The sequence below is a fragment of the Alligator mississippiensis genome, chromosome 15, assembly GCF_030867095.1.
Source record: "Alligator mississippiensis isolate rAllMis1 chromosome 15, rAllMis1, whole genome shotgun sequence".
Classification (NCBI taxonomy): domain Eukaryota; kingdom Metazoa; phylum Chordata; order Crocodylia; family Alligatoridae; genus Alligator; species Alligator mississippiensis.
This window is the reverse complement of record NC_081838.1, coordinates 3576104-3589074: the sequence shown is the minus strand read 5'-3', so window position 1 is coordinate 3589074 and position 12971 is coordinate 3576104. Positions and strand designations below refer to the sequence as shown.

The window sequence follows — 12971 nt, the reverse complement described above, 5'->3', positions numbered from 1 at the left end:
AATGCGCCGAGGCGGTGGACTCCAGTTCCCGCAATGCCCCGCGCGGGGGGCGGGCACGCTACTGCCCGCAGCGCGCGGTGCCGGGACTGTGTCGGAGCCCCGGGGGGCGGGGCTCGGGGCGGGGCCTGAGCCCGGTCCTGGGGGTGCGCACAGCGCCGGCGCCCCGAGCTCGGCCGGGCTGCGGGCAGCCGAGCAACCTGTGCCTCTTGCAGTCCCGCAGCACTGCGGAGCGAGTTGTCCGCAGCGTCCTGTGCTGGGCCTGCTGGCGCTTGGCGGCGCCTAAGCCTGCAGGCCCGGGGCCGCCGCCCCCAGCCCCGGAGGGGATCAGCGTCCTGGGGCCAGCCTGGCCCCGGGCGGCCTGTGCCCCTTCCCGCCCCGCCCCGCGTGCTCCTCTTCCTCCAAGAATGGCTTCTGGGCGCAGTTGGGATCTTGTTGCGGGTGGGAATTGGGCCCATGGGCTGGGGGGGGCCCTGTGGGTGGTGCCAGGCCTGCCGTCCCCCCTGCGTGTCCCGGGTCCCTTGCAGCATCTCTGTGTAATGCCCCCCGACTACGTTTTGTCACAACCTATTGACTAAATGCCTCTGGCACAGCGGGAAGTCCCAGCACAGCAAAAAGCCCCGCCAAGTTCAATGGCTGCAATCGTTTAAGTTTCAACAAGTCCTCGTGATTGGCTGACCATGCGCGCCACCCATTGGCCGGTTACAAGTCAATCCCACTTGGCAACTAGTAATTGGCTTACTAGCTATATCACAGTAAAAGCCGTTTCCGCCCTCATCGGAGAACTGCGCACGCGTCTCGGAGTAAACTTAGCGGACTGATCACCCGCCAACAACTCCCCGTCACCGACTTTCCTGACGTACTCCGTCCCTGGTACCACGATCAGCCGATTACGAGCGTCTCGTCTCGTCTCGTCTCGTCTCGTCTCGCGTTCCAGAGAGCACTCGCTGCGTTTGTAACTGCAACTGCGGTGGGAGAGAACTCCCTGGGGTTCATTGTCTAGCTGCACAGGAACCAGACAGCCACGGGTAAAGTATTAACAGCCGTTTATTTGCTCGAGCGAAGACCGTAAAGCCAGCAAAAGGCAAAATGGCCCCCTCCAAAGGGTGGGGCGTTCTTTTATACTTTTTCCAGCAAGGCAACACTACAGGGTTAACAAAAGCAATACCTGGGCGGTGCTTCACAAATCTTTATAACAGCATATTTCTATTAAGCTGAACTAGCACTTTTTAAAAGCTAAAAGTTACGTAACAGTAACAGTATGATAGGTTAGCAAGAACTTGCGGTGGTAGATACTTCTGAAGGACACGATCACTGTACTTAGAACAACGGCTTCTTCGTCTTATCTTGCTTCGTGCTGTAGCTGATTTTCCGGCACACAGACACGGATCCGCTTGTTGCATTTTACTCAGAAAATGCTTAACACAGTTAAAATGATTACTTGACACAAGCAAAGGCTTAGCTATCATTCTGCCCTGTGGTCAGCGGCATTGCTAGGCCACAGGTCATGCCTTGTATTCAGCTGCAAAGCTAATACTTCTTAATAATCCAAATGATTGTTAACCTAACAGTGTGCTATCAGAAAACTATTCTATTTCAGGGTAATAACAAACGTGCTCACCACACAACCAATTCAGCGTTCTGCCTGCGCTGCGCGCATCCGCGGCGTAAATAAACAATCTTTTTACCAATACGCATCCGTGCCTAATTCCGCTCCATTCGCCAAAGTACCCACCTGGCGCTCCGGGCTACCGGCCATAGCCCGGCAAGTCGGCCGGCCACCGCATGGCGTCACGAACAGGATCCAGGGAAGGAGCAATGGAGTTGGGATTAGTTAAAGGCTACCCCCTTCCCAGTGGGGTGCGCGTAACGTCTGATTCAGGTGACCGATGGGGCCACGTTACATATCGTCAGGCAGGATGGGAAGGGACACCCCAGGACAAGTTTAACTGTCCGACTCTGGCACCCCAGTCGCGCGGCCACGAACTGCTAACCCAGCTCTGTGATAATTTAGAAGCGAAGGGCCGCACCACAGCAAGGTGGACAGGCCCCGAATGGGACAAAGGGAAAATGATTAATGTACTGTTCCGCACAGTTTTGCTCCTACTACGCGAAAATACAAACTTAGAAACCCAGCTAGCCACGGTCAGCAAAGCTGCCGTGGAAATGGCAGCGCAGCACAGCCCCGAGCCACCGCTCGAAAATGGCGCCAAGGAAAAGGGGAAGTGCTCAGAAAGCCCGGAAGAGAAGGGGGAAGAGGGCGGCGCCACGAAAGGCTGGGTGGGAACACAGCCAATGGCCCCGCCCCCTTATTGCGGGGGGGGAACCACCGGGCGGGAACCGGTATCCAACCTTCCCGCTGGGTACGCTGACACCCCCGGCAGCCGCTCAACCCAAAAGCCCAGCCGGCACGCCGAGCCATCCCACTGAGCGCCCGGTCGAGTACCAAAGGCCGAGACATCACCAACCTGACCCTCGAAGAGCATCGAAACTGCCACCCCAGAGGACGCCAGAGGAGAGAGCCATGTTTGGCTTCCTCCTGAACCACTCCAAACTCGCTAAACAACAGCTACGCGTCTTGGGAGATGCAGGACAACGACAGCTGGCAAAGGGGTTGGGCTTCCGATATGTTAAAAAGATAGAACCCAAATAACCGCCGCTGGCCAGGCCAGCGGAAACACCTGTCAACCTGGCCTGGCGGACCCTCGCCTTGTACGAAACTCGTTGTAGAAACTGCTACCAACCCACGCCCTGCAACACTTCCACATGGCGCTACGACCCTACCCCGACTGCAGATCACCTGCAGGGGGCACTAACGGACTTTCTCCGACGCTTTCAACAGCAAAGTGTACCCACGCCAATTACGACAGCAAGTCTACGAAAACCCAAATTTACTGCTCTTGGTTTTCCCTTACGGGTCTGGAACCCAAGACGCACGACGGTCGTAGACCCACACCGAAGGGAAGAGCAACACCGCGAACACTGAGACGCCGACGCGTGACGTTACCATGACACCTGACCACACCGTCATACTCAGACTTCTCGTAATTAGCTCAATCCTATTAACTCTCTCAGCAGATGTAGAAACCCGCACGCTTCCAAATGTCTCAATACCCTTAAATAAAAAAATTGAGTCAATGCGAAAAATGGCCGCCAACACGAACAAAATCTCAGGTATCGGACAAGGGTGGCTATCTGACCTATTCAATTGGTTTGGCTGAGACGCATCCTCATGGTTTTTACACCTCTTAACCCCCCTTATTACCTTGTTAATGCCTCTTTTTAGTATTGGTATTTGTGTATGTGTTAGTTGTTGTTTTATACAATACCTTAAAAACAAACTTATTTCGCTATCTGCTTTTGTATATACCCGCTTGCCATATGAACCCCCCGAACAAGACGACAAAGACGTAATCGGCTTATAGCATAATAGTTCCGACTGTGCCATCGGCAAGGGGGCATGTCAGAACCCATTGACTAAATGCCTCTGGCACAGTGGAAAGTCCTAGCACAGCAAAAAGCCCCGCCAAGTTCAATGGCTGCAATCGTTTAAGTTTCAACAAGTCCTCGTGATTGGCTGACCATGCGCGCCACCCATTGGCCAGTTACAAATTAATCCCACTTGGCAACTAGTAATTGGCTTTCTAGCTATATAAAAGTAAAAGCAGTTTCCGCCCTCGTTGGAGAACTCCGCATGCATCTCGGAGTAAACTTGGCGGACTGATCACCCACCAACAGCTCCCCGTCACCGTCTTTCCTGACGTACCCCTTCCCTGATACAGCTGATTACGAACGTCTCGTCTCGTCTCGTCTCGTCTCGCCTCGATACCTTCTCGCATTCCAGAGAGCACTCGCCAGGTTTGTAACTGCAACCAAAGTCAACGTTGTGCCTGCGCTGCGCGCATCAGCGGCGTAAGTAAACAATCTATTTTTACCAATACGCATCCATGCCTAAATCCGCTCCATTCGCCGAAGTACCCACCTGGCGCTCCGGGCTACCGGCCATAGCCCGACAAGTCGTCCGGCCACCACACGTTTCTCATGATGCTTTGCATGCAAGGGTGCCCCCCCTCCCCCCCCCCCCCCCCGTGACGCTTTGCACACCTGGCTCACGCAGTGCTGTGGGGAGGGGGAGGGGCACTGCCTCGGTGGTGGGAGTGGAGATATGGGGGACCAGGGGCAGGAGAGAGGACAAAAGGGGAGGTGGGGGGGAGCAGGGCATGGTGGGGATGAGCCTTGGGGTGGCCCTGGGGCGACACTGCCCCCCCGATCCACCACAGGCCCTGCCCCCCACCCCCATGGTCTGGGAGGGAGAGTGGGGGTTGGGAGTCCAGACACCTGGGTTTGCTCCATATCTGGGAGCCCAGACACCCAGCAGCGATTCCACCTCTCTGGCTCCCCTGTGCTCAACCCCCCCCCCCGCCCGAATGACACCACAGGCTGTGCAGGGTCAAGCACTTTATTGGCGCAAGAAAAGAAGACGGGGCGACAAGTAGGGGGTGCACATGGATGCACGTGCACCCCCTACAAAAAGGCACTGCTGACACTTGGCGGTGCCTGCGGGCGGTCATAGCTCACCACCCCACCGCGGACACCACTGGCAGCGTCTGCAGGCAGTCAACAATCCCCACTGGCTGCCATCGGCGTCTGCGGGTGGTCACTGACCGGTAGTCAGTGCTTGATCCCCCCGGCTGCCAAGAGCGTCCGTGGGAGCTCCCCACTTACCGCTGCCGTGCTCCCACCGCTGCCATGCCCCCCACAGCTGCTGGGGGCACGTGCCATTCATGCTTGCGGCTGGGCCAGGGCTCCCAGTGTTGGACTTACAACCAACACACAGGTTCAGCAAACCAGGGTTTAGTGCATAGTAATGGACAACTGAGTCCGATTATTTAGCACCACGCCACACCACACACTCGTCGTGCACACCATTCACACTAAGTCACCTATCCGCGGCTCTTGGAGTCACGCTGCGATGGCCAGTCACAGGCTTCTTCAAGGCGATGTCCAGTTGAGAGGGGGTGCCGTCTCTCTCACAACGTGCGGGTAGGTTGGTGTTGGTGGTCAAGGCCCTCAGTAGGCTGACTGTTCACTGCCTTTTTCTTTCTTTTTGGCGCAGACTTTGACCAAAGCCTGGAAACTGCTGGAGGCTTTTTCACCAATCACCATCTTCCTTTTTGCCTCGATTTATTTTGGACTCTGTCACCAGTTACGTGCCATTTTTCACAATCCAGTCTGTTTTTCAGTCCCAGTTGTACCATCTCCACGTTCCTAAGACCCCTGTATCTTACCTGGTTACTTACTACAGCTGGTTCATACCAGCCTTCGTTCAACCATTACTCCCACCTCAGCCACAGCACACAGACTTACGCAGGCTCACTCCCTGCTTTTTCAGAAAATGGTTGACACAGTTAAGATGGTTATTTAGCATAAGTGAACGGCTTGCTTAGCATAAGCATTCATAAGCAAAATCATAGCGTGAGTACAACATGTTTTGAACAATAATGGCATATTCCAAAACATGTTTCAACACCAGCTACTAGAAATGCCTCCAGCAGATATAGCCCATGCTGGCAGCAGTGGCCACTACCACAAAGAACAAGGGCGGCAAGAGGAAACTCAGCAAGGGGACAGCCACACCAGTCACCGTATCCAGCACCTACGGGACAGGGAAGAGCTGGTTACTGGAGCTGGTGGCAATGAGGACCCTCCCCACACTGCCCGAGCCCCCCGGCTGGCATTGGGGCCTTGCAGAGGCACCTCCTGCAGCTGCAGGCCAGCACAGCCCGCGGGCCCATGCACGCTCGCCCCTGGGCTGGCACATACCTGGTGGCTGATGCTCCGGCCATAGCGCAGCTTGGTGACAAACTGCTCGCAGTTCTGGAGGAAAACATTGTACCATATCTTCCTGCCCGCCTCTGCCTCTCCCTTGGCCAGAATCTCCTCCACCGGCTGCGGGGTGCGTTTGCTGTCGTACTTGTTCACGCAGTACTTGTCACCCCCGAGGATGTCACGGAGACGCTCCTTCTTCACCACAGCCCAGGAGGGTGCTAGGCCTCCAGTTCCTCAACTCTTCCCGTGGACCTTTCCTGTGCACGAGGGTCGCGAGGCAGCAGTGGTGGCTGTGTGGTAGAGTTTCTGCCTACCACGTGGCAGATCGTGTGGCATCTCGGCGGTGGAAGCAGGGGGAGCTACCAAGGAGGAGTACACCTGCATGGCCCGCACTTGCGGGCAGGCAGGGTGAAAAGCCAAAGCAGCTGCAGAGCTGAGGCTGGCAACACAAGTTAGACAAGAAAAAGTCTGTGTTTAGGTACGTAGGGAGTAAAAGGAAGGCGCAGGGCAGCATGGGACCCCTACTGAACAGTGAGGAGCAATTAGTGACAGACGGGGCGGAGCGGGGGGGAACGGACAAGGCTGAGCTAGTCAGTGAGCTTTTTGCCTCGGTGTTCCTGAACAGGGCTCAGGATAACTCTGCTAAGGGGCTCTTAGACGGGCATCCGAGGGACACCAGCCCCCCAGCTGTCGGCGCTGGCTTGGTGCAGAGTCGCTTGGATGGACCGGATGTGTTCAAGTCGGCCGGCCCGGATGGGCTGCATCCGAGGGTACTGAAGGACTCGGCCCGTGTCATAGCAGAACCGCTGGCACGGCTGTTTGAGCGCTCGGGCCAGGTCCCGGAGGACTGGAAAGGGGCCAACGTGGTCCCTATTTTCAAGAAGGGGAGGAAGGAGGACCTGAGTAATTACAGGCCAGTCAGTCTCGCCTCCATCCTTGGAAAGGTCTTTGAAAAGATCATGAAGGATCGTATTTGTGGGAGCCCAGCAGGAATAATAATGCAGCGGGGAAGCCGGCATGGGTTCGTAGCACGGGGATTGTGCCTGACCAACCTGGTTTCGTTTTATGCCAGGGTCACAAAGGCTCAGACGCAGGAGTAGAGGTGGATGTCGTTTTCTTGGACTTAAGCAAGGCCTTCGAGATGGTAGCTCATCCTAGTCTGATCAATAAATGAAGAGGCCGTGACGTACGTGCTTACACGGTCTGGTGGGTGGCAGATTGGCGTAGTGGTCACACCCAGAGTGGTAGTAGACGGGTCGGTATCGACCTGGATGGATGTGGGTAGTGGGGTCCCGTGGGGTTGAGTGTGTCCAGACCTGATCCTGGCAGTCCAGACCTCATCGCATTGTGGGGGGGAGACCTGATCCTAGTTGGGGTGAGGTCCTGATTTGGGCGCAATCCTGGAGGGCGGGGGAGGGGGGATCCTGGCAGGGTGGGTGGTCCCGATCCTGGGGGGGTTTGATTCTAGTAGGGGAGGTGTAGTCCTGATGTGGACCCAGTCCTAGGGTGCCAGCTGGTTTGTTGGGGATGGGGGGGGCTGATCCTGGCAGAAAAGCGCAGTCCCGATCCTGGGGTTGGGGGCCTTGATCTTGGCAGGGGGGTGTGGTCCTGATCCTGGGGCGGGGTGGGGGGCTCCTGACCCTAACAGGGTTGTGTGGGGCAGGGGCTTGACCCCAGGGTCAGAGGTGTGATCCTGATTCAGGCCCATCCTGGGACGCCAGCCAATTTTGTGGGGGAGCAGGGGGAGAGGTCCTGCTCCTGGAGGGTGCCGGGGTGCGGGAGGGCCCTGATCCTGGCACAGGGCTGTGGTCCAGATCCGGGCCCACTCCTGGGGAGGCGGAGGGGGGCCGGGGCTGCACATGGCTTGACTCGGGGATGCCCGGTCCCCCGGCAGGGCAGCAATGCCAGTCGTCGCAGAGCGAGAGCAACTCCTTCTGGGAGATCAGCCCCCTCTTCCTGGGCAAGGGCCGCAAGGGTGAGTGCGACGGACCCCCGAGCCCCGACCCCCCGGTGCTGGGGCCCTCCTTTGCAGGCGTAGGGGGAGCTGGAGGTGCTAGTGGGATGTGGGGGGAGTAGGGCCCTTGGTGGGGCTGGGGGGTGAAGGAGATGTCGGGGTGGTGGGAGTTTGGGGAGCAAGGGCCTGATCTGGGTCTTTTCCTACTGCAGCCCCCAGGCCATGGGCAACCTTCACTTATCTGGGCAGCGCCTGGCACGACAGGGCCTCGGTCCCGGCCGGGGGGGTTTGTACAGCACCCGGCACCCCCCGATCTCGGCCTGGGGGAGCGGGCAGCTGAGCAAACCTGTGCCTCTTCCTGCCCCGCAGCTGGGACAGGTCCTGCAAAGCAAGGTTTTTGGCTACATCCTCTCCTGGGCCTGTCGGCGCTTCTTGGCTGAGTGCCTCTGCTAACACCAGAGTCCCCGCCAGCCCCTGAGGGCATGGACATCCCCCCTGCGCCAGCCTGGCCCCAGGGAGGCCCTGCCCCGCACTCCCCTCTTCCAGCAATAAAGCCTTTAGCCCCACAGGGGCCCCTGAGTAGTTTGGATCTTGTTGGGGGTGGCAGATGTTGCTGTCGCGGGATACTTCGTGCACACCTGGACGCACGCATCCATCTGTCCGCCCGGCCGGGGCCCCTCTGTCTATCCGTGTGTCCCCTGGGTGCTTCCCTCGCTCCTCGGCTCTGCCTTGCCTCAGGCCACCTGCCCGTCCTGCCCCCGTGTCCAGGCCCCCTGCCCACCCCTCTGGCTTCTCCTTGCTCCACTTGCCCCCTCACGCCCCCAACCCCCGCGTCCGGGATGAGGCCACAGCTCACAGCCTGTGCAGGGCCAAGCCCTTTATTGGTGCAAGGAGAGAACACAGGAGCGTGCTGCACGGGCCGACGTGGCGCCACGGCCGGGGGGGCCAGGCTGATGTTCGTCCCGCCAGGCTGGGCTGGGGCTCTTGGCTACTGGAACTCTCGCAGGAAGACGTAGCCCCCCGTGACGGCCACAGCAAGGGCACACAACCACGGTGAGATGCAAACCAGCGAGCCAACAGCCACAGCTGTCACTACATCTTGGACCTGCAAGACACGGAGGAGCCGGTTGCCTGAGCTGCACAGATGAGCAGGTGGCAATCAGGAACCCCTGCCCTGCCCGCACTGCCCGAGCCCCCAGGCTGGGATCGGGGCCCTGCAGAGGCACGGCCTGCGGCCCCACGCACGCTCGCCCCTGGGCTGGCACGCACCTGGTGGCTGATGCTCCGGCCATAGCGCAGCTCGGTGACAAAGTGCTCGCAGTTCTGGAGGAAAACGTTGTAGAACATCTTCTTGCCCACCTTGCCATTCGCCTTGGCCAGAATCTCCTCCACCGGCCGCAGGGTGCGTGTCTTGTCATACTTGTTGTTCACGCAGTACGTGTCACCCCTGAGGATGTCCTGGAGACGCTCCTTCTTCACCATGGCCCACCCGATGGAGCTGGACGAGAGCCAGGCAGGGCTGGCCCCTCCACTCCCGTCTGGTGGGGGGCAAGGGAGCGCAGTGAAGCCCAGCCCCTCCACGCTGGCCGCAGGGCCTCAGCCGGGAGGCCCTCGCCCAGCAGAGCCCACCCACACACACGGGCAGATCTGGGATCACGAGAAGGGGGAAGCAGGCGGGCCGAGGCACCCTCGCAGCTAACAGCACACACTTTCTCCAGGTAAGAAGAAATTAGACACTTCTCTAATACACCAGGGGCCTGCTGTTCCCTTGAAGATCCCCCCCCGAAACAAAGATGCCACGTGTCCACCCCAGGACTGCTGCGGGGGCACAGCTCCTGGCCGCCTACACCTCTGGCTGGGGCAACGCAGGCGGGCGCAGGGCTGTCTTCCCGCCATGCCTCCGGGCAGCGGGTGCGCCGTCCCAGGGACGGGGAGAACCGGACAGGGGCCCACGAGTCTGAGAGGGGCCGTGAGCGAGACCGGGGGGCCCTGGAGCCCCGGGAGGGCCAAACACGGGACCACGGGGTCCGCAGGCCAAAGGGGCCAAGCGTGTGACCTCAACATCCCAGTGGTAACACCCACACGGCTTGGGGCGTTGTGCGGGGAAGGGAAAGGAGCCGCGCATCCTGCCCGTGAATGGGACCCATCGGGCGTCGGGCCAGCTTGAGGCCAGCGGGCAAGGTGTTGGGGTTGGGGTCGCTCCCAGTTCTTCCTTAATCAGCCCTTAATATTGAGAGCGAGGCACGGCGGGCGGGCGGGCGGGCGATCCGGGGGCTGCCGTTAACCGGGCAGGAGCCGCGGGGCTAGCGGGGTGTCCACGAGCCTGTGGCACGGCCCTTACCGAGCGGCGCCACGTGAACGACGTAGCCATCGCCCACGGACAGGGCCCAGTGCTCGAACAGGGGGCGAGAAATTTGGATCAGATCCCCGGGTTGTGGCTGCGGGAGAAAAAGCAAAGGGGGTAAGGACGCTGCGCACCCCTCCCGGCCCGGCCCCGGCTCCTTCCTGCCAGGCTTCCAGCGAGGGTTGCCCCCGAGACAGGGGCAGGGTGGCAGCGAGGCGGGAGCGGGCGCCGCAAGCCCCCCGCGCACCAGTACCTCCGCGCGGGTCGCCGTGGAGGAGCGGGCGGGGCGGGGCGGGGCGCGCGGGGCATCACACGCCGCTTCCCGCTCTGGCCGGCCCGCGAAGCCCCGGCGCGCTCGGCCGCCGCCGCCCCTGGCTCCGCGGGTCAGTGCCGCCGCCGGGGGGGTGGGGGGCGGCGGGGGGCCTGCCCTTCGTGCGGCCGCGCCCTGGGCGGTCATGTCCGTGGCCCTGCAAGGAAGTCGCCCACTTTCTGTTTTAGTTTCGCCGCGTCCTGCCCCGGACACGCGCCCCCGAGTCGGAGAGAGGACAAAGTTTGTGGTAACTCCCCCCACCCCCCGCCCGCCGAGGCTCCTTGCAGATGTGGGGCCGCTAAAGTGCGGGGCCCGGCCCGGCCCGGCCCGGCGGGGGAGCCGGCTCCTGGGGCCGCGTCGGGGCGCTCGGGTGGCGGGAGACTCCCGCAGCCCCGGGCCCCGCGCCGCCCTGCCCCGCGCCGGGGGCTGAGCCCCGTCCTTGCCCTTGCAGCACGTCGCGGCAGCAGCGCCCGGGCCGGCCGGCCGGACGGGAGCGCGCCAGAGCATGGCCGTGGCCAGGATGGTGATGCCGGTGAACACGCGCGGGGACGCGGGGGCTGGCGTGGGCACCAGGAGGGGGCATCATGGGGGGCCGCGCGGCCCTGGCGGGGTGAAGGAGGTGTCGGGGCGACGGGAGTTTGGGGAGCAGGGCCCCGATCTGGGTCGCCTGCTCCCTGGCACAGCCCCAGCCTGTGTCCGCTGGTGTCCATGTGGGCAGTGCCCGCAGGACAGGGCTCCGATCTCGGCCGGGGGTCTGCACAGCGCCCCGCGCCCCCGGAGCTAACCTCTGCCTCTCTCCCATGCAGCTGGCAAAAATGCTCGTGGGCATACTTCTCGCATTCGCCATGATCCTCCTTGCCAAGCGCACGGCGCACGCAGCCTCCACTGGGCCCTGAAGCCCCGGGAGCCACCGCCCTGGCAGCGCTGAGGCAATGACCATCCTCCCGGCGACACCTGGCCCCGGGGCAGCCTCTGTGATGCCAGGCGGTGCCTCCCTCCCCGCGCCTAGACGATGTACCCCAGGATCCCTTCCGCGCCTCGCCTGCCCCCCCTTCCCGCGCAGCCTCTTCCCCCAATAAAACCCTTTTAGCCCCACAGCGGCCTCTGGGCACAGCTTGGATCGGGGGGGGTCGGGGCCGGAGGCTGGGGAGGGCTGTGGGCTGGACAAAAGGGGCCCTGTGGGTCGTGCCTCACCTACCTCCCCTCGTTTCCCAGAATCCCTTGCCCCCCCTTGTTCAAGGCCCCCCATCACCTATGTTTCTGGTGGTGCTTTGCACAAGAGGGTGCCCTGTGAGGCTTTGCACACTTTGCCTGGCTTGTGTGGTGCGGAGGGGGCGGGGGGGTGACAGCACTGCTGCCCCATTGGTGGCAAGGCCGGGGGGGGGCCAGGAGAGGGGGCAACAGGGGAAGTGGGGGTTGGAGCCCCACCACCTGCCCCCCACTGCCAACCCAGGGTCCCCCACAGGGCCTAGTCCCCCATGCCCTACGGTGTGGGGTGGGCGAGAGCATGCCGGGAGCCCGGACGCCTGGGTTCCCTCCCACTCTGGGAGGGGAGCAGGTGCTGGAGGGGGCCAGAGCAGGCGGGGCTGGGAGCACGGACACCTGCAGGGCCAAACGCTTTGTTGGTGCAAGAAGACAGGAGTGTGCCACGCAGGGCTGGGGCCAGTCTGCCATTCGTCCTGCTTGGCCGGGGACCAGGGGGGCAGGCTCCCGGCCCCTAGGACTCCCCAGAGGACGTCGCTCACGTGGGCAGCAACACCCACAGCAAACAAGTAGGGCGAGATGAAAGTCCACGAGGGCAGAGACACAGCAGTCGCCGTATCCCAGACCCACGGCACATGGAGGAGCTGGCTACCCAGGCAGCACAGGCTGGCAGGGGGCAATCGGGCCCCCCCGGCCCAGCCGCAGGTGCAGCACCGCCACCCCAGAGCCAGCCGGCACCACCTGCGGCCCACCACCTGCTCGTGGCCAGGGCTGGGTGCGCACCTGGTGGCTGACGCGCCGGCCGCAGCGCAGCTTGGTGACAAAGTGCTCGCAGTCCTGGAAGGCAACGCGGTAGCACATCTTCTTCCCCCTTGGCCTCTGCCTCAGCCAGCATCTCGCCCATGGGCCGCGGGCCGCGTCTCTGGTCCTGCTTGTTGTTCACGTGGTACTTGTCCCCCCGGGCAACATCACCGAGACGCTCTGTTTTCACTGTGGCTTGGCTGATGAGCCTGGAGGAGCTCTATCCTCCACTCCCGCCTGGCAGGGAGCGAGGGAGCACGGTGAACACCAGCCCGCCAGGCTGGCCACGGCTCCTCCCCCAGGAGACCCCACCCAGCAGAGCCGCGCAATTTGCCCTTAAGGCTACAGGTGCGCGACAGGGGCCTCAGGGGCCTCGTGAGGCCGAGAGGGACCCGTCAGGCCTGAGGGCTGGATCAAGACTAGCGGGGCTCACAAGAGACCCAGCGGGGAAGCGTTAGGGTTAGCGCTCACTCTAGTGCCATTACAGTCTGATCCGGGCAGGAGCCGCAGGGCTCTCGGTGGGGAGGGCAGGC

The 12971-nt window shown here is 61.7% G+C and overlaps 1 protein-coding gene and 2 long non-coding RNA genes across 5 annotated transcripts; 2 read left to right on the top strand and 1 right to left on the bottom strand.

Annotated features, from left to right (window-relative positions):
- The first annotated feature begins 121 nt into the window (after nt 1-121).
- On the top strand, nt 122-7188 carry LOC132245713 (uncharacterized). Its single transcript, XR_009457440.1, has 3 exons — nt 122-3909; nt 5114-6304; nt 6452-7188. It is a non-coding gene; the product is annotated as an uncharacterized LOC132245713 (long non-coding RNA).
- A 1454-nt stretch (nt 7189-8642) lies between these two features.
- Nucleotides 8643-12676, bottom strand: LOC102570128 (phospholipase A and acyltransferase 3). Its single transcript, XM_019488677.2, has 4 exons — nt 12421-12676; nt 10122-10218; nt 9050-9318; nt 8643-8885 (listed from the first exon to the last, which is right to left on the bottom strand). Exons 1-4 carry the CDS (start codon nt 12496-12498, stop codon nt 8769-8771), a joined length of 561 nt encoding a protein of 186 aa, XP_019344222.1. The 5' UTR covers nt 12499-12676; the 3' UTR covers nt 8643-8768.
- On the top strand, nt 9391-11529 carry LOC109283486 (uncharacterized). Of its 3 annotated transcripts, none has more exons than XR_009457427.1 (4): nt 9391-9498; nt 10623-10681; nt 10886-10966; nt 11241-11529. It is a non-coding gene; the product is annotated as an uncharacterized LOC109283486 (long non-coding RNA). The 3 variants fall into 3 exon arrangements; XR_009457428.1 differs by lacking the exon at nt 9391-9498 and adding an exon at nt 10227-10241; XR_009457426.1 differs by lacking the exon at nt 9391-9498 and adding an exon at nt 10416-10507.
- Nucleotides 12677-12971: the final 295 nt, after the last annotated feature.